Source organism: Melospiza georgiana, chromosome 1 (genome assembly GCF_028018845.1).
Source record: "Melospiza georgiana isolate bMelGeo1 chromosome 1, bMelGeo1.pri, whole genome shotgun sequence".
NCBI lineage: Eukaryota > Metazoa > Chordata > Aves > Passeriformes > Passerellidae > Melospiza > Melospiza georgiana.
Window position 1 is genome coordinate 152485433 of NC_080430.1, and position 18100 is coordinate 152503532.

Genomic DNA, 18100 nt, shown 5'->3' on the forward strand with positions numbered 1-18100 from the left:
ATGGCGAGACCCTGGAAGAGGTTGTTCAAAGAAGTCCAATCCCTGGAAATGTTCAAGGCCAGGTTGGATGGGGTTTGGAGAAACCTGGGATAATGGGTGGTGTCCTTGCCCATGACAGGGGGTTGAAATAAGTTACCTCTAAGGTTCCTTGCAGCCCAAACCAATCCATGCCTCTATAATCTCTGGCAGGTTGAATTACAAAACAGCACTGAGCTGGACTAGGCAGCTTTCAAACCCAATGAGCATGGCAGACATCTTGCCATTCTATCAAAATCCACTTCTGGGATGAATAATTGCAATATGCTTCACTCAGTAATTTGCATTTGCTGCCATTTGACCCAGAGGAGTGCAGAAATTCTTCTCACTCGCAGTTTTGATGATGGGTACTATTGTGTTTCTCTCAAGTAGAGAATGAATTTGTCTCATGCCTGAGAGTGTCTCAGAACTGGGTCTTGCTTGGTTTGAAAATTAGTTAAATTTGTGCAAGGCTTGAGACTAGGCTGGATGTAATGTCCCAGCGGACTGAGATGAATTGCTTGGTTCAGAATGACACCAAGCCCAAGGGAGTCACCAGCACTTAGAAAATAAACTGTATTATGGGTTTAAAAGCCAGGGATTCATGCAATGTGAGGGACCATAATTGAGGATATTTACCTCTAAGCACAGCTATTTCTGCTGTGAAAGGGCAAAAGCCAGAAATAATGAAGAGGAAAGAGGCAGGAGAGGTGGGACTTGGTTCAGAGATGCCATTCATTCCTCCAGTGACACAAGAACTCTTCTGAATATGGAGATTGCAAAACCTCAGCCAGGTCTGAGAGGGAGGTTGGTGGCATGGTGGGCTCTTCACACCATGAGCTGCTGATGGAGGAGGTTCCTGTGTCTCTGCAGGCTTCTCCTGTCCCACCTCTGGCCTCCCAGAAAGATTTTGGAACCCAAACTTGGAGTGTTTAACCAAAATCCCCCAGCTGCCTGCCCCTGAGGGACTGGGTGCTGCTGGGTGCAGAATTGAGGATGTTGCTCAGGGTGGATGGGGAAATGGAAAGGCACCAGGGGTTCATGGAGCATCCAAGCCAGCAAGGGAGAAGGAACGGTTGGGATCTGTGTGCCTGAGAGGGATCTACTGGAGTCTGGGATACTCTGGATGGCAAATGATGAACTGGTGGTACCATAAATGTAATTTACTGGAAGTGAGCTTGGAGCATGGCAGGACTCTGGCTCTGGAAAATTGCCATGGAAATGCAAATCTGTCTCTACCAGGAGATCTGATACTTGTGAAACAGGATATGGGACTGATATTTTCCTGGAGCCTCAAAGCCTAGAAACACACAATGTCTCCTACACATCCCAGGGAAGGACCAGTGGCCCATAACTTTCATCTAACTGGAGCCAACTGGGCAGAATAATGAAATAAAACACAAAAGGAAACATTTTTGAGCAACTTTGGCTTAATGAACAACAGCAGTTGCATCTCATGATAATCATTGCAATGGCGCAGATGAGGCAGGGAAAAGAAAGATTGATCCTCACCTCCACCTCTTTCTGTGTCCAGACAACAAATGTTAATTTTACAGCAAAGACAGGTTTTCCTCTATACTTTTCCCCCTCAACACATATTAATTCAACAGGCTTCAATCAGTGGGTGTATTTTTAAATCCCAGCTGCCGGAATGACAGGAGACATTCAAAGCAGATGTGCTAAAAAGCATGACACATAGCAAACAACATGGATAAATACCCAAAAAATCCCAAAGAGCAGATTGATGAGAGCCACAAATGCTTGAAATTTCATTGCACGTGGAAAACAGTAGTAAATAAATATAAATATAAATATAAATAAATTTTAAATTAAATATACTACCCCAAGGAAAAACCCAGACGTGAACAGTTTTAGGCAATGTTGGGAAATTTGGTGGTCACCAACTTTTACAGCCCCCACCACAGTTCCTGCTCTGACATTTTCATGCAGCTGGTTTATAACTCTCACTGAGATCTCCAGCTGCAGAGTTTGTTTCCTTCTCCATGTTGCAGACCCAGAATTTAATGCAACATCTTCTGCCCAGCTTTTTAGGGAAAGGGGTGGTGGTGTGGGGTAGCACATCCAAGCTCCCTGGATGACCCTTGGAGTCATATTTACCAGTGCTGTGATCCTTCATATCACCCACAGATTGCCAAATGCATCCTTTTGGGATGAGACACAGGGCAGTCTGAGGTTCTGAAGAATTTGTCACAAGAAGGGGTTGTCCCTCTGTTATGCTGGTTTATTTTTTGCCATATGACTGTGTTCTATACATACCAAATGCTACATTCCAGGTTTATTATGTGTAATTATTAGCAATCCATGAAAAATCCAAAAACCCAAACAATGCATGTCTTGGTTAAATAGAACAGAGCTAGCTTCTGTTTCCATATGGGGAAGAAAAGAATTTTTCTTCAAGGGATAGAATATTAACTGTGAAAACTAATGGAAAATCATCCTTTCTTTCCTCATTTCACACTTAGGGTGACTTATTTGGAGGTTGTGGCTGCTGAAACAGTCCCAGCAGGAATATTAGTGACAAAGGGAATACATCTCAGTGCTCTTCACTCCCATCAATGGTATATTTTCAGCTGCTTTTCCAATGCTGCCCCATCAGATAAGCAGTTGATAGGGACTGTGTGATGCCCTGGAAGAGTCATCCTTGTTCTGTATCACATGCTCACAGCAGATCTCCACAGGTAGAGGAGATGCCAAGAAAACTTTCTGGGATTTCATCAGCTGACACTTCTTAGGCACCATCACCTTCTACTTTGTCAACTGCTCCTCTGCCAGTTTGTGCAAAGGCAGGAAAAGGGGTTGAGCACTTAAAAGTGGACAGTTTATGGATACATATACTCTGTCTAATCTCTGTTGGTACAATCTCTAAATGGAAGTTCCCTATCCCAGCTCACAAGGTTCTGGAGTGGCTCCACCACCTTCAGTGGTGGAATTTGCCCTTCCCAATGAACTGATGCTTCCACAGCATCCTTTTTCCTTTTTTTTTTTTCATAATGTGTGTGTCCCACAGCTCTACACAGTACCCAAACAACCCCCTTTAGCCCATTCTCAATCTCACATTTTCTCCCCAATGCCCTCACACCCTCCCACCCATCTTTCACCCCATCTGCAGGACACATTGCAGTCTCACAGATCCCACAGCCGGCCGAGCGTCACTTGGAAACCTCTTCCCTGGAGATGCAAGGATGCCAAAGATCCTCACCTTGTGTTTCAACCTCTCCAGGTGACCCTGCAGCAGAGGAATGGTCCCCATGGAGCGTGTGCTCAACCACCTGCGGGGAGGGCTGGCAGACCAGGACCAGGTTCTGCGTTTCGTCTTCCTACAGCACCCAGTGCAGCGGCCCTCTGCGGGAGCAGAGACAGTGCAACAACTCTGCTGTGTGCCCAGGTATTGGTGGCCAGCAGGGGAGGGACATTGGCTACCTGTGGTGTCTCCACTGTGATATTTCAGGGAGGCCCTGGTACAGGTTACCAGGAGAAGCTGTGGTTTATCCATCCCTAGAAGTATGCAAGGTCAGGTTGGATGGGTCTTGGAGCAACTGGGATGGTGCTACCTGTGGTGTCTCCACTGTGATATTTCAGGCAGGCCCTGGCACAGGTTGCCCAGAGAAACTGTGGTTTATCCATCCCTGGAAGTGTCCAAGGTCAGGTTGGATGGGGCTTGAAGTAACCTGGGATAGTGGGAAGTAGTTGGAACTTGATGATCCTTTGTGGCATTCACATTCTCTAAACATGTTTTGTTTTTGCTTAGGGTTTTTCTCCTGAGAAGCCGAAAGGCAGCAAAAAGCCTTAGAGAAAGGAAAACCAGTTTTTATTTTATTTGCTTCTCCTGTGTTTTGCTCATGTAGAATGTGTTTGGAGATTGCTTACTTAAAGTGATTACTTGATTCGACTCTAGTGTGAGTTGTTTTGACTCATTGGCCAATTAGGGCCAAGCTGTGTCAAGATTCTGAAAAGAGTCACAATTTTTGGTTATATTTTGGTATTTAGTAATTTATAATTATTTTTTAGCATAGTATAGTATAACATAATACAGTATAATAAAGTAATAAATTAGCCTTCTGATAAGATGGAGCCCTCCTCATCATTCCTCCCAGACATCAAGCAAGAATATTACAATAACCTTTCAGTTCCTTTCCATTCCAAACCATTCTATGATTCTGCAATTCTTGGAGGGAGATGGTTTTTATTCCCTGATCCTTCTCTTCATGCCTTAAGGCCTCATAGAGAGACTCTTGATAGACCAAGCACCACAAGATGGGCACCTGCTTTACATGGTGTGGACAATACCATGCTGTCTGAAGTCCAACTCAGTACACTTGCAGGCAGGTGCCTTTTGGGGTATTTCCAGGTCAGGAACAATTCTGGTGAAAAAAAAAAAATGGTGAAAAAATAAAAGTCCCTCTCCATCTTTCTTGTAGGCACTTCTGAGGAGACTGGAGCCTACAAGAAAGATGGAGAGGGACTTTTTAAAAGAGCATTTAGTGACAGGACAGGGGGAATGGCTTCAAATTGAAAGAGAGTAGGTTTAGATTGAATATTAGGAAAAAATCCTCCCCTGTGAGGGTGGTGAGGCCCTGGCACAGGGTGCCCAGAGAAGCTGTGGCTGCCCCATCCCTGCAATTGTCCAGGGCCAGGTTGGACAGGGCTTGGAGCAGCCTGGGATTGAGGAAGCTGTTTCTGCTCATGCCAGGGATTTGGAAGGAGATGAATTTTGAGGTCACCTCCAACCCAAACCATTCTAGGTTTCTATGATTATTTTGAAGAATTTTGCTGTTAAGAATGTTATTCATTTCTCCTGACCAGTAATATCTTTGTTCAGAAATAATTCTATGATGGTGAAACCACCATCCATGGTGAAATCATCATCCATGTTCCTTCCTGTGTTTCCTCCTCTGGTTATCTCTTATCATGCAAGATGCCTGGTGAGAATTAGTTTTTAACCCCCTTTCCTGAAACTGGGGCACCAATCACTATTAACAACTGATGAAGGACCAGAAAAGTCCCTGTTTATTTGTTTTTCTTCTTTTTCTGAAGGATTATTGATTTGGCATTAGCTTCTCTGGTAAAGCTGGAAGGGATGAAGTCTCTTTAGAGAGATCAGTGCATTCTTATAACATTTGGCCTCTGGAGATTATAGTGACTAAAATTCCATAAATAACTTGGCCAGATTAGATTAGATTAGATTGGAGAAGATTAGATTAGTATAGATTAGAAGGCTAATTAGATTAGATTAAAATCAATTAGATGTCTAATTCCAGGAGCTACCAGTGATGTCCTGAGCACTGTTGGACGATGTTGCCCCTTCCATTTTACCGTTCCAGGTCTCCCTAACTTTGCCTCTTAGGTGTTACTGACCTATGATAATAATCAGTAGACAGACTGCAGCTTTTCTGAAAGCCTTAAAATGTTGTAGTCTTTGAGGATTTGATGAGAAAATGTTGGGAGGGAGGAAAAAAAAGAAGGAACAAAATTATGGTGATGATGCTTCCCTAAGGGGAGTGGGGTTCTATTCCTTTCTAGCTAAATCCATCTTTTGCTTAAAAAATGCCCCATTGACTCAAAGTTCTGAAAAATTAAGATCAGCTAAAAGTGCATTTTGGTTTATTTCAAAGACTGGAAAGCAGCAGACACTTGGTGTTGATAGCAAAGCATAAGAAATTACTTGATGTTCCTCTTGCACATTTTGGGTTGGTTTGTTCTCCAGCTTCCCACACGCTGCTCATTCCGGGTGGGAAGAAGCTGTGCCCTGTGGGCTCCCTCACTTCCTCAGGCCTCCTGTGGGAAAGAAAAGTCACTTCTTCTGCTTCCCTTGCAGTGCATGGCACCTGGGACGAGTGGTCTCCATGGAGCCTGTGCTCTTCCACCTGTGGGAGAGGCTACAGGGATCGGACCCGCACCTGCAAACCCCCCCAGTTTGGTGGGAACCCCTGCGAGGGCCCGGAGAAGCAAACCAAGTTCTGCAACATCGCTCTCTGCCCAGGTAGGGACAGTGACAGATCTGAAAGCTCCCCTCCAGCAGGTGTCCCCAGCTCGGTGTCTCTCTCATGGCTCATCAAGGTCTGTAGTTGACTCCAGAGAAATTCTGAACTACCCCAAGGAAGATCCTGAGGAAAGGATTCATGGAAGAAGCAACCTAGAGGTGTTTTCTGGGGTTGTTCAGCTCAGAGATGTCTCAGGTTCAGGTTTGCCCTGTGAGATCTCTTGCAGAGGACACCTTACATGGGTTGGATGTGGCTGCCACTCCTATTTCCAAGAACATCTTAAGCCTCTCACCTGTTCCCCCCACTGAATTGTTTAAAGTTATTTTGCCTGACTGGGTCTGTTGTACTGGAATTAATTAATAGTTTTACTTGTCTGTACATTAATTCTGTATAAATGCAAGTTTTCTCTGTGGCTGATCCTGCTCTGGGTGGTGAGATAAAATAAGAGACTCCTAGTGGCCTCCAATGCCAAATTTAATCTTTTAATCTTTTCCCTGCCCCTGAATTTCACTTCCAAATGCCTCTCCTCGAGTTTTACTTTGAAACATCAGAAAGAACCTCAAGGTGAAATTACTTTTACAACCTGGAAGTCCACTTATGTTCCGGAGGCTTCTTTCCTCTGACAGGCCCTGGGTTTACCACAGAGTCCCCCTTAATTTAACTCTGAGTATCCTGGTGAACACAATCTGAACACAAGAGAGCTCCCCAAAACTCCCTCCCTATCCCTGGATAATGTCAACTAACATTTTTCCAGTTTAATGAGAATCATTATGAGACATTATTATGTCCCCAGAGGAGGAGAGGGATTGTGGGAGGGATGAGAACTTTGTGAAAACAGTGAGAAGCCTCCTGGCATTTCCCATAGAGTTTTCACTCCAAGTAACTATCCTTGGATATTTGGCTGCTGTCCAGAAGACTCTACTTGGAATAAGAATCTCCCAGACACCAAATTGACTCTGTCATAAAAAGACAAATTTAAGAAGTCAGAGCTGGCATTGCTTGGGCAATAAAGCATACCCTGAGTTAACATTGATCCATAATTAATTTAAATACAAATAAATACGGGACCGAAACAGCAGTGGAAAAGACAAGCAGCCCAACTGCAAGGCTTCAGCTCTAATTAGTGCCACAAAGGCAATCAGCGAATTGGCAGCGCCAAATGATAGCGGCGTTGGGGGAATCATTGAAGCACAACAATGGGTGTTTGACACCCCAGACACTCTCAGTGTTTATTACCACCCTGCTCTGAGGATTTGTGGCTACAGTTGATAAAAGTGCTCTGCTGCAGGAACAACAGGGCCTTTGTTCCTCCTGAGATGTGGAGGAGCAGGGTAGGCCTCACATCCTAGGCCACAGGCTAGGCCCCAAGTCCTTGGAAAAGGGAAAAAGAAGGAAAACAATGCCTTCACCACAAAATGAACATTTTTGAGAGACTCCCACTGTGGTGTGACCATGGCACCAAGCAGTCCTTGGCAGTTGCTGTGATGGGAACCCCACAGCATCCTGACCAAGAAGCATCTTTGCATCAGTGCAAGGTGCCTGGAGGGGCAGCACAGCCACCCTTGTTTCCTCTTTTTTAAAAACGTTTCTGAAATTACAGCTTGTGAATAACTACAAGGAAATTAGCTGTTCCCAATCCCCTGCTGAAAGACCAAATTATGAATTTGACTCCTTTATTTTGCCATCTCCAAATGCTTGCTCTCCTGATAAGCTGCCAATCACCAGCAGCAGGGATGGTGTTGGAAAAATGCAAATCTTTTTTTTGATAAATGCAGTTTTTTGGTAAATGTCATTGAATGTGGTGAATGCAGTCTCGCTTTGCCAACACAGGGAAATGTTTATGAGGGGCAGGCAGCATCATTATTAGGAAGAAATTCTTCCCTGTGAAGGTGATGAGGCCAGAGAAGCTGTGCCTGCCCCATCCTTGGAAGTGTACAAGGCCAGGTTGGACAGGGCTTGGAGAAACCTGGGATAGTGCAAGGGGAGTAGAATTAAATGATCTTTACCTTTCCAACCCATGCCATCCCACGATTCCATGATTTTATGATCAGTCCATGGGAACTTAGCAGCACAGCCTTCAGTCAGAAATGCCATGCTAATTTATACCTGGTAGGACCTACTTGGTGGAGTTTTGGATCATTTCCAAAGAATAATCACCTGTCAAACACTGTGTTTCACATTTTCCCTCGTTGGGATTGATAGGCACTGGCACGAAGTCTTGAATTTATGCACAATAAAAACATAAATGGTTGGATTGTTAAAAACAAGCACCTTTTGGAGATGCATTTATGCCTGCCTGATTTTGCACACCTTGTGATCCCCCTTGAGTTAACAGTTGCTCATTTGGATGCTTTTAACATTTTTTTTTAACTGAGTTTGCAAACAAAAACTTCTCAATTGCAATGGGGATTACACAGGGCTGATCAATTCCTTGCAGATTACATGGGGGACCAGTTGGAATTTATTTTTCTTGGACAGACAAGCAAAGCAAAAAAAAAAAAAAACACGCAAACAAAAAACCAACAAAAAACGAGCTGCAATGTTATTTAAGCCAGAATTCAGACTTTTCAGAGATTCAGGTTGTTTTTCCCAAGTGAGATCTAGCAGCTAATTAGATCTAAACAGAGCATGATGACCACTGTTAATGAGAAAAATGCTCCAGGAAGAGCAGACTGGGTGATGGATCTGTTGATCAGGGACCAATTAGGGTGTAACCACCACACTGGGGAATGCTTCAGTCCACACCATGATAATAAGGCGTATTCCTGTTTCTCTTCAACCCCGCCCCTATCATCTTCCTTGTCCCTCCCTCCTCTATTTAATTATCAAAGACACTGCTGGGTGAAACATCTCCAGCCTTTCAGAGTTAATACAGCTGTGAGAGAAGTACATTGACCACACAAACTCACCCTGTTCCCTGTCCTCTGTTGGAGCACACCTTTGCTTCCACATTTCCCAGCCATGGAAGGGTGGATTCCTGTCAATAACACTGTGATTCGAGTTTCTGGCTGTGCTTTAATGAAAAACAGAGAATTTGCATGCTTGAGAAAGTTCACTCTCCACAGATTCATGCACTGCTCTGCTGAAAAATGGGTCCCTTTAAAAAGTGCTGATGGCTCCAAATAGGAAATCTCACAGTAATGTAGTGTTCCCTTCAAAGTGTTTAGTGAAAACATGAGCCACACTCTCTGGTGTGATGTTGTGTTGTGATTGGCAACGTTATTAGCTTGGACTTTCATGTCGGAATATCAACAATTTCAACTTCTATGGTATTAGTGGAGTGCGGAACATTAAAATGTTACCGCACATTAAAATGTTACTTGCATCCTGTGGGACTCTTGGAGGCTTCAGAGGATCCCAAGAATCCCTGTTGCCACAGTCACCCGAACTTTTTTTTTATAATCTCTGCCCTCTTTGAAGTTCTGTGGCTCTGGTTTGATCTCCCCTCCTCGCTCCCTGCTCAGCAAAGGCCAGTGGCTCTGACCACGCAGCTCTTCCCAGAGGGAAAGGTTTTCACATTCCGCTCGTTTTCTTTCTTTGGGCCACTCAGTGGACGGCAACTGGAACGAATGGTCGAGCTGGAGCTCGTGCTCCGCTTCCTGCTCCAACGGGACCCAGCAGCGGACGCGGGAGTGCAACGGGCCCTCCTACGGCGGAGCCGAGTGCCAGGGACACTGGGTGGAGACCCGTGACTGCTTCCTGCGCCAGTGCCCAGGTGGGTGACAATGCCTTCTTCTTCCTCTTGGCCCATCTTCCTCTGCAATCCCAGTAAAATGTTTGTTTGGGGAAGACTTGCACCCGTTCCGGCGCATCTGGATCATTACAACAGACTGTGCCTGTTGGCTTTTGGTTTCTTTTTTTGTTTTTGTTAAGGTTGGGATTGAAAGTGCTCAAGATGGTATTTTGTGTTCAGATTTAAATGCTTATTATTTCTTATAATCTATATTACATTTTAGATTTCTTATAATCTATATTATAGCTTATAATCATATAATATATATATTTAATAATAGCTTATATTACAATCTTACAAGTTGTGAGTTTTACAGCATTCCACTAACTAGCTATAAAATGGTTAACTATCTTTTTCTATAAGGTTTGTTAAGGTTAAACTATCTAATTAAGAAATTATATTTAAAGTATTTTCACTTTTAACCAATAATTACTTGAAGTCTGCAATGTGGACTTTTCTAATTATAAAATACCACCCAAACCCATGAACAAAAAGGTGAAGAAGAAGGATTAGCTACTGTTCTAAAGCAGAGACCTGCGCTCCTCAAGACAAAAATCTCAAAACTCTTAGTATCCAAAGTTCCAACATATGCCAGCCAAAATCCATTGCTGGCAAATGTTTCAGGAGACCCCAGAGAGGTGAGTGATTGCCCACAGGGAATGTGTCTTTCTAACCTTAGATATCAGCTTTTCAGCATGAGCTTAAAAAACTCCAATGAAAATATCAATGAAACCCTTCCCTTGCCTCCACAGGACTTCAGGTTTCCTCCTCTTTTTGTTTTGGTCCTCTCCTCCCACCATTTCAATGTTCCCAGTCATATTTCAAGCAAATGGGGGATCCTCCACTGTCTCTCAGCTTTAAACTTTATCAGTGAGAAAGGTCTGTCGCAATAAAGCCTTTGTTCATGTCTGTGTAAGATTTGTCACTTCACTTACCTGTGACTTAATAATAATGACAGCAATGACAGTAATAATAATAACAACAGTAATAATAATAAAAATTCCTACTGGAATTCATCCTGATCTACCTGTTTCTTCAGAGGATCCTTTTACACTCTGGTAGCACCATTATTTGCAGTATTTAACAGAGGTGTTGGATTTTCCTACATGGTCTCAAGTAGGTTTTGATGTTTAGGAATCTCACTCTTTCTTTGCAATTTAGGGAGACCTTTAAAGACAAAAAGGGGCTCCAGAACCCCTTTTAAGACAACCTTGTCTCACTGATTTCAGTTATCTGTCAAAGCAACTCAGGTCATACTTTGCACTACATAAAATACAACTAAATAAAGCCCCAGGATTTGGTGCTGCCCCTCTTATTTAGTAAGTTTTGTCTACTTCTTGGAGCAGGCGTGGATCTCCTGCCTTCCCAAAAGGAATTATTCAACCCAAGATGATGTGGTAACTCAAAATTAAAAGCCCAAATAGTAAAGAGCACACTTAGGCCCTGTTCTAGTTCTGTCACTGAGTTGTTGTGGCACAGCAGAGGAGAATGTTTCCCTACCTTGCAGGCTTGTTGTGAGGGCTAATTAACATTTTTATGGTGCTTTGATAAATGCCATTGTTAATGTAAAAGAAGCAGAATTTTGATAAATGTCATTTTTAACATAAAAGAAGTCACATTTCCACTGGATCTGGAAAGATGCTGGGAGAAGATACAATGGAATGAGACAACATCCCAAACCTTTTTCCAAGGCACATGAAGCATCAGTGCAATGGAAACAGCTGGAGGGAGGTTTATTTGAGGTCTCTTAATGTTTTTTTGCCCAAGGGCTCTGCTGATCTCTCTAAATCCCTGAGCCAGATCTTCTCCATGAAGGTCTATTTTCACCCATGAATTGCACATTCCCAGTGAACTCCAGATGTGGAACTGGCCTGGCAGATGTGGCTGCCAGGTTAAACCCCTGCCCATGGGAAGAGTGTTCAGGAGCACAGACCCAAATCTCAGCCTGAGGAAAGAGATAGGGCTGCTTTTGCAGAGCATGGAGGTGCTGAGAAGAGCACAAAACCACCCTTGGACTGATGGGATGGGAATGGGAGCAATGATTTATGTCTGTTAGGGATCAAACCAAGATTCAAAGCAGGAGATCTCCCTTCCTACCAAACCCTGCCCTACACACCCTGTGTTCCTCTGCTCACCTTTGGATCTTGATTCCTTCTGTTGCAGATGATGTTTGGGACATAACAGGCTGTTTCTCCTCTTTTTCCTCTTTTTTTTTTTTTTGTTTTCAGTGGATGGGAAGTGGCAGGCCTGGGGAGTGTGGGGCAGCTGCACTGCCACATGTGGAGGTGGCACTCAGAGACGTGACCGGGTGTGCTATGGCCCCTTCTTCGGTGGGGAGACTTGCCAGGGTCCCAAGGAAGAGTACAAGCAGTGCAATGACAGAAAATGTCCTGGTATGTACCCCAGACCTCTCCTGCTTTCCTTTGAATGAGGCAGAATTTTGGAATTTTGGATTTTAGGAATGGCTTCCATGTCATTTGTCAGAGATCTGAATGCTACAAAGGGTTGTAATCTAATAAAATCCTACCCATGTCCCGCGTACAAGACACAAGGTCTAGATTTAACTGTGGCATAACCCAGTGCAACTGTGCTGGTTTTAGTGAATATTTGGTCAATCCCACCAGCCCTGCCTTGGTAGTTTCATCTTTTCGTTGCCATAGGGTTACAAGAGGAAAAGAGAAACTGTTTGGTAGCAAAAACTGGTATCAGAGTCTCAAATCTATGAAGTTGTTGAGTGCTGAGGATGCTGCACAGGTTTCCCACCCTTTACCTCTGGGAAGCCTTCACACCAGTAGAAATTTTTAAGAAAAGGATGTGTCTGCATCTGCCAGAGCTTTACCCAAATCTTATCCTCCTGCAGAGTGTAAAAGCTGAATAGAGGGTGAGTGAGCTGTAGGCAGTTGAAAACCTGGGTTTGGATGTGAAAAACAAGCTGGAGTGAACACTTCCAAGTAGGAATGTTCTGTCTACCTCTCAGACTAGACAGAGGCCAAAAAAAGTCCTGCCCACCATTTCTGCTTTCTTCCTCAATCTGAGTTGAAGGGCCTGGTGAAATTGCTGTTGGGGAATCAATGGCCTTTGTGATGTTTGCAGTCAGATTGCATCGATTGTAACAGGCCATGAGCTTTGACTGAAAGGGTAATTAATTGTCAGAGCAGCTCAGTGAGAGACAGGAGAGATTCTCATGGCAGTATCCCAGCATTCCTACTGGAAAGGGGCATCTCCCTAAAGGACAGGGGGCAGCAGTTTTGATGCAGGAGTACCTGGGGGCAGATCTTCCATGTGGAGGCCAAGCCAATCCCTCAGACTCCCTCACAAAGTGCTGAAGACAAAGAGATGAAAGCCAAAGGACTTCAGCATGGAAGTTCCAGCACGTTCAGCTCAGAGATGACAGAGAAAGAAGCTGTGTGACAGCCTTGTCACTCTTCCCAGCTACGCTCTTAATGAAAGGCATCACCTCTCCTTACAAGCTGTGCCTCTCAATTAGCAGTGGTGTGTGAGAATCTCTTCTAACTCTGCCACAAAGCTCTCCCTCGCCACAGAAAATCTTAGCACCGGGTTGTCTGGTGGTGTCTACAGAGTGAGGCAGATTTAGTTCAGCTTCAGTGTGTGCCAGCTGGGGCCCTGGCAGAACAAGCCCGATCTTTTCTTCTTTTTCCGCAGGGGTTGATGCCTGTGCAGTGCTCAAAAGGAAAAAGGCAAGTCTCAGGCACTGGGGCCTGCCAGGGTTCACAGCTAGAAGGGTCTCGCTGCAGTTGTTAATTTGCAAGGGAAGGAAAAGGTGGGGAAAACATCAGAGGCTAAAAATAAACCCGCTCAATTTGTTCTCCAGAAAGTATCACATGCTGGCGTGATTCGATTTGAGCAGAAGAATTGAACTTAATTGGGTTAGTTATTAAAATCTCCCAGTGCAAATAGGTTACTCTGGTAAAAGGGATTTTGTTGTGAAGCAACATGAAAAAGAAAAAAAAAGAAGAAGAAAGGGAAGGATTCTCTCCTGGCCTGGGAATTGCTCCTGTGCTCACTGGCAAGATAACTCCAATCAGTGTATTTTTAAAGAGCATCTCTGATCCACAGCATCCCTCAGTGGTCCCCAGGGACACTGCAGGGGTGACGAGACCAGGAAGTTTTGACAGGCCAGCAGGGGAGAAAAGGGGAGAAGGCATGTGAACATTCTCCCTCTCTGCTTTTTAATGTGCTCTGCTGCTTTGTAGCTGAGGGTGCTGGAAGCTTCCATACCCCAGAACCCTCCTGTGAACCATGGGACAATGTGTGACTATGATCAAAGCACAGAGACAAGAGTTTGGAAATCATCTCCCTGCTCTGGGACAGGCTCTGTGGGTGACCAAGTGCTGTCACAACTGGGTTATTCAATCTCTCTGCCCCACAGCTCCATGTCAGCAGGCTGGAAATGAAACTGCCTCTTTTCCACCCCTGTTCTGGCTTATCTGCAGAAGCCACGAGCTGTTGGCTCAGGGATGAGCCATGCTTGTGTGCAGAGCACAGCTGGGGTCCCGCTGCCCTCCGGGGCTCCATCACAATAGTGATTACTCACAAGGGAACTTTAAACCAGGGGAAGGAGCATCTGTTTCCAGGTAGAGAATTCAGCTTATTCATTCCCAGTGTCTACTGGGGAGGAATTCATCTTTGAACTGCAGCTGGGGTTTGGGGCAGTCTTGGAGCCTGCCTGCAGGAGCAGTGATGTGCAGGCAGCTTGCTGGGTCCTGTAGGAGTTCTTCAAAGAAGCAGGACTTGCCATGCCCATAATTTAGCTTTGAGCTCTCCCCACAGCCAGGTTGGTCCCTGGGTAGTCCCAGAGCAGCAGTGGGACATGTCCTGACCAGCTGCAGGCACAAACTCATCTTCCTTCGTGTTGGAAATTTTACATTAAATAATGTAAAATGCACAATGAATAAAAACTGTAATCAGAAACTATTAAATCAAGTTTTTTCTCCTTCCCTCCCTCAGGAGTGACAAATAGCTTTAACACCATCCTCATGGCTCCCTCTGCTTTACATGTTGTAAATAATGAGTTTCTCAGCACAAAGACCTCCTGTAGTGAATGTTTTTCTCCCAGATCCCACCAACTCCAGGACCAACTCAGCTCCACCCATAGACAGAAGCTTCCAAAACCATCCTTCCAGTGATTTTTTTTTTCTGTGATGTCTCAAAAAACATTTCTGCAGGCTCCTGAGCTCTGCAGCAGTGTTTGGAAATGAGCTTCTGATGCAGCTCCAAGTTGTGGGGCTCAGATCAGCTCTCTTTTGTGCACAAGATGGAAGTAATCAGAATGAAGACCACCCAGGGGATGTGTCCATCTTGTCTTTTTATTGCTTGTTCTTTCCTTCATTCTTAATCCACTGATTCATGCCAAGCCTCATTTTAGATACATCCAACACTGAAGGTGATGACCCTGAGGGATGGCAGAGGTGGAGTGTGGAGTCATGGAGCTCACTCACAAAAGATCTGCCCATTAAAAATTAAGGAATAAAACTCTTTAGTAGAGGGTAGCAACAGCAGTTTTCTTGCAAAGAACTGCCCCAAGGCAAGGCAAGGATGTGAGTGGACTTTCCCATGGATTCTAGTGAGCTAATCCTTGGTGTGGATGAATGCCCAATTCTGAGACAGGCAGAACAAATTCCAGAGAGGTGAAGTGACTTTGTGAGGGACTAAGCACCGGCAGAGCTGGGAGTGCAGCTCCAACCTCCTGGCTCACAGACCACGCTCCCATACTTCCCTTTCCCATGTCCTTGCTGAGGAGGAAGCTTTACCAACAGAGTTTTTCTGTCCTGGCAGAGCCCCATGAAATCTGTGACGAGGAGAGTCTTGGCCCTGTGGTTTGGAAGGAGACGCCAGCCGGGGATGCTGCCGCAGTCCGGTGTCCCCGCAATGCCACTGGTAAGGGTGACTGCATGGTGGGCAGGTGGCCTCTCATCAGGGGATCCTTCATCCTTTGTGTCCTAGACAGGACAGGCATGTGGACTTCCCTCCCTTTGTCCATGGCTAAATTAACTCCGTCTGGGTTTCTGTTTTTGCTGTGAAAGCACAAACATCTCAGTTGCTACTGGATAATCTGAAGTGGTTTCCATCCATCCTGTGGAAAGTTTGAAATTAAGGAACACTGGGATACGTTCCCTCCATTATCTACAAAAAGCTTTGCAGAGCAGGTAGAACTTTAGGCTCCTCTGGATTTGGGTGTTGCAGTTCTCTCCAGCCCCCATAAAAGCAGCTGCTGTATGAGACATATTTTGTCCATTATTTTGTTCTTTTCATTCAGAACTCAAAGACATTCAGTTTTCTATATGTGGCAATACATAATAAAACTTTAAAGGCTTGTCAAGAAAAAAATTAAATCTGTGTTTATTTGAAATTAATATACCTGAGCAGTCCCAATAATATATTCTTTTGTAAATGTAATAATTAATAATTTATAAATGTGAGATTCAAAACTAAACTTTAGAATCATGGTCTTCTCACGTGCAAATGATTGGCATCAGTTATGTTCACAAACAATTTTAACCTCTTTGTGGTATCCTTCCTGACTTTCAACTGCCACACTAAAAATTCAGGAAATCTGAATTCTGTTGTCCACTTACACTTGGAAACCTCAGCACCTCTCTAAAAATTTCTTTGAGCACTCAAGTTGAAGGTCTGATTGTTTTGGTGTAAAGTAAAAGGATATGGGCATCCAGGTGTTACCTGTGGCCACAGGAGTGGAAGGTAGTGAAGAGAAGGCTCCAGGAGCAATGCTGGTGGTGGGATTTGTCCTCAGCTGGATGTTCCTCACTGCCAGGAAGGAACAGAAATAGTGGCAGCAGTGTCAATAATGTGTAAAGGTTTTATTTTGTTTGAGGGAGAGGGTTGGATGCAGACAGCTCTCTTTGACTCAGCTGGGACAATCAGTGTCATCCCCAGTGCTGTCTTAGGAGGGCTGTACCCAAAGAAAGGTCACTGAATCATTTGGCAGCAGCAAAAGGACTGCAGACCCAGCAAACCTGATCCTCAGAGACTTTCCAAAAGGCATCAGGGTGATCCCTCTCCCATTCCTCCTCTCTGTCTGTTCCTCCACATCACAAGGCATGTGATTACCACTGCAAAGCCCTCTGTGGATTGGAGCTGAGGGGAGGCCTGGGGGAGGACTGGAAGCAGCTTTCAGAGAGTTTCAGCTGATGTAAAACTGGTGCTTTTGGGTGTTTATTCCCCTCCAGGCTGCGTGGGCAGCACAAGCCCTGCTTTAGTTGCAAGTACCAGACCAAACCACCTGGGGAGGCTCGTGGGGCTTCCCAAACCAGGAAAAATGCTGCCACCAGGGCAGAAGAAAGCATCTCTTCACCCTGACTAGCTACGTTCAATTTGTTAGTTTTTGTTTTCCTGCCCAGTTCCTTCTGCTGTTCTACAGTAGTAAAAGGCAGGAGAAGGAAATAAAGATAATCCTCCCTAAAGGCTTGTTCAGACATCTGCAGGTGCCTCTGATGCCCTTTGTGCTGGTAGCTGAGTCTGAATTGGTGCACTGACCAGTTCTGGGTGATCTCCATCAAATCCTGAAGGTTGGAAAAGACCTCTGAGATCCTCAGGTCCAACCATTAACTCAGCGCTTCCAGATCCACCACTAAACCACACCCTCAAACGCCACATCTACACCTGTTTTGAACACTTCCATGGATGGTGATTCCACTACTTCTCTGGTCAATTTGTTCTGGTGCTTGGCCACCCTTTCAGTGAAGAATTTTTCCTTAATATCCATCCCAAATCTTGCCTGACACAACTTGAAGGTGTGTCCTCTTGTCCCATGACTTCCTACTCATGACAAATGTTTGAATGTTTGACCTTTCATCTTGTCCTCACTCCTATGTTTGTTTCTTTCATTCTTCCAGGGCTGATCCTTCGAAGATGCATCTTAGATGAAGAAGGTATCGCTTACTGGGAGCCTCCAACGTACATCAAGTGTGTTTCTATTGATTACAGGAACATACAGATGATGGTAAGGCAGCCCCTGCTCAGCTCCGCAGGTTTAGGATCCTCCCAAATGATTATTGCATGGCTACAGTTACAAAAAAAAAGAGGGAAAAAAAGAGTTTCCAGTTCTACCTTGATTTTATGTTGTTTTTTCTGCCTACCTTGTGATGCATGGGCACTCCATGGACAAGAGATGGTTCCTTTCAGGATATTTTAATATCCAGCTTGGCAGAATCTGGGTTTTTCCAGACCTTTCATATCACATTGTCATTAACTATAACTGTGGCTGCATCACTTTTAAATAAGCATCTTAATTTTTGTTAATCATAAATTCATTGTTATGAGAAATTTCTGCTGGTCTCCTGCCACCTTTAGGAGAACTGATCTCTCCCGT

General features: G+C 44.5%; 1 protein-coding gene across 14 annotated transcripts in view; it reads left to right on the forward strand.

The window, feature by feature from the left end:
- The window catches only part of ADGRB1 (adhesion G protein-coupled receptor B1), a 298311-nt gene that overhangs the window by 144446 nt on the left and 135765 nt on the right, over positions 1 to 18100 (forward strand). For 12 of the 14 annotated variants that reach the window (XM_058020414.1, XM_058020390.1, XM_058020455.1 and 9 more), the window contains 6 exons: positions 3257 to 3421; positions 5852 to 6015; positions 9558 to 9732; positions 11979 to 12143; positions 15547 to 15648; positions 17625 to 17731. In XM_058020414.1, coding sequence (XP_057876397.1) covers positions 3257 to 3421; positions 5852 to 6015; positions 9558 to 9732; positions 11979 to 12143; positions 15547 to 15648; positions 17625 to 17731 — 878 coding nt within the window. Of the gene's footprint in view, positions 1 to 3256; positions 3422 to 5851; positions 6017 to 9557; positions 9733 to 11978; positions 12144 to 15546; positions 15649 to 17624; positions 17732 to 18100 lie in introns of all 14 variants that reach the window. The other 2 variants (XM_058020398.1, XM_058020489.1) reach the window with 1 other exon arrangement.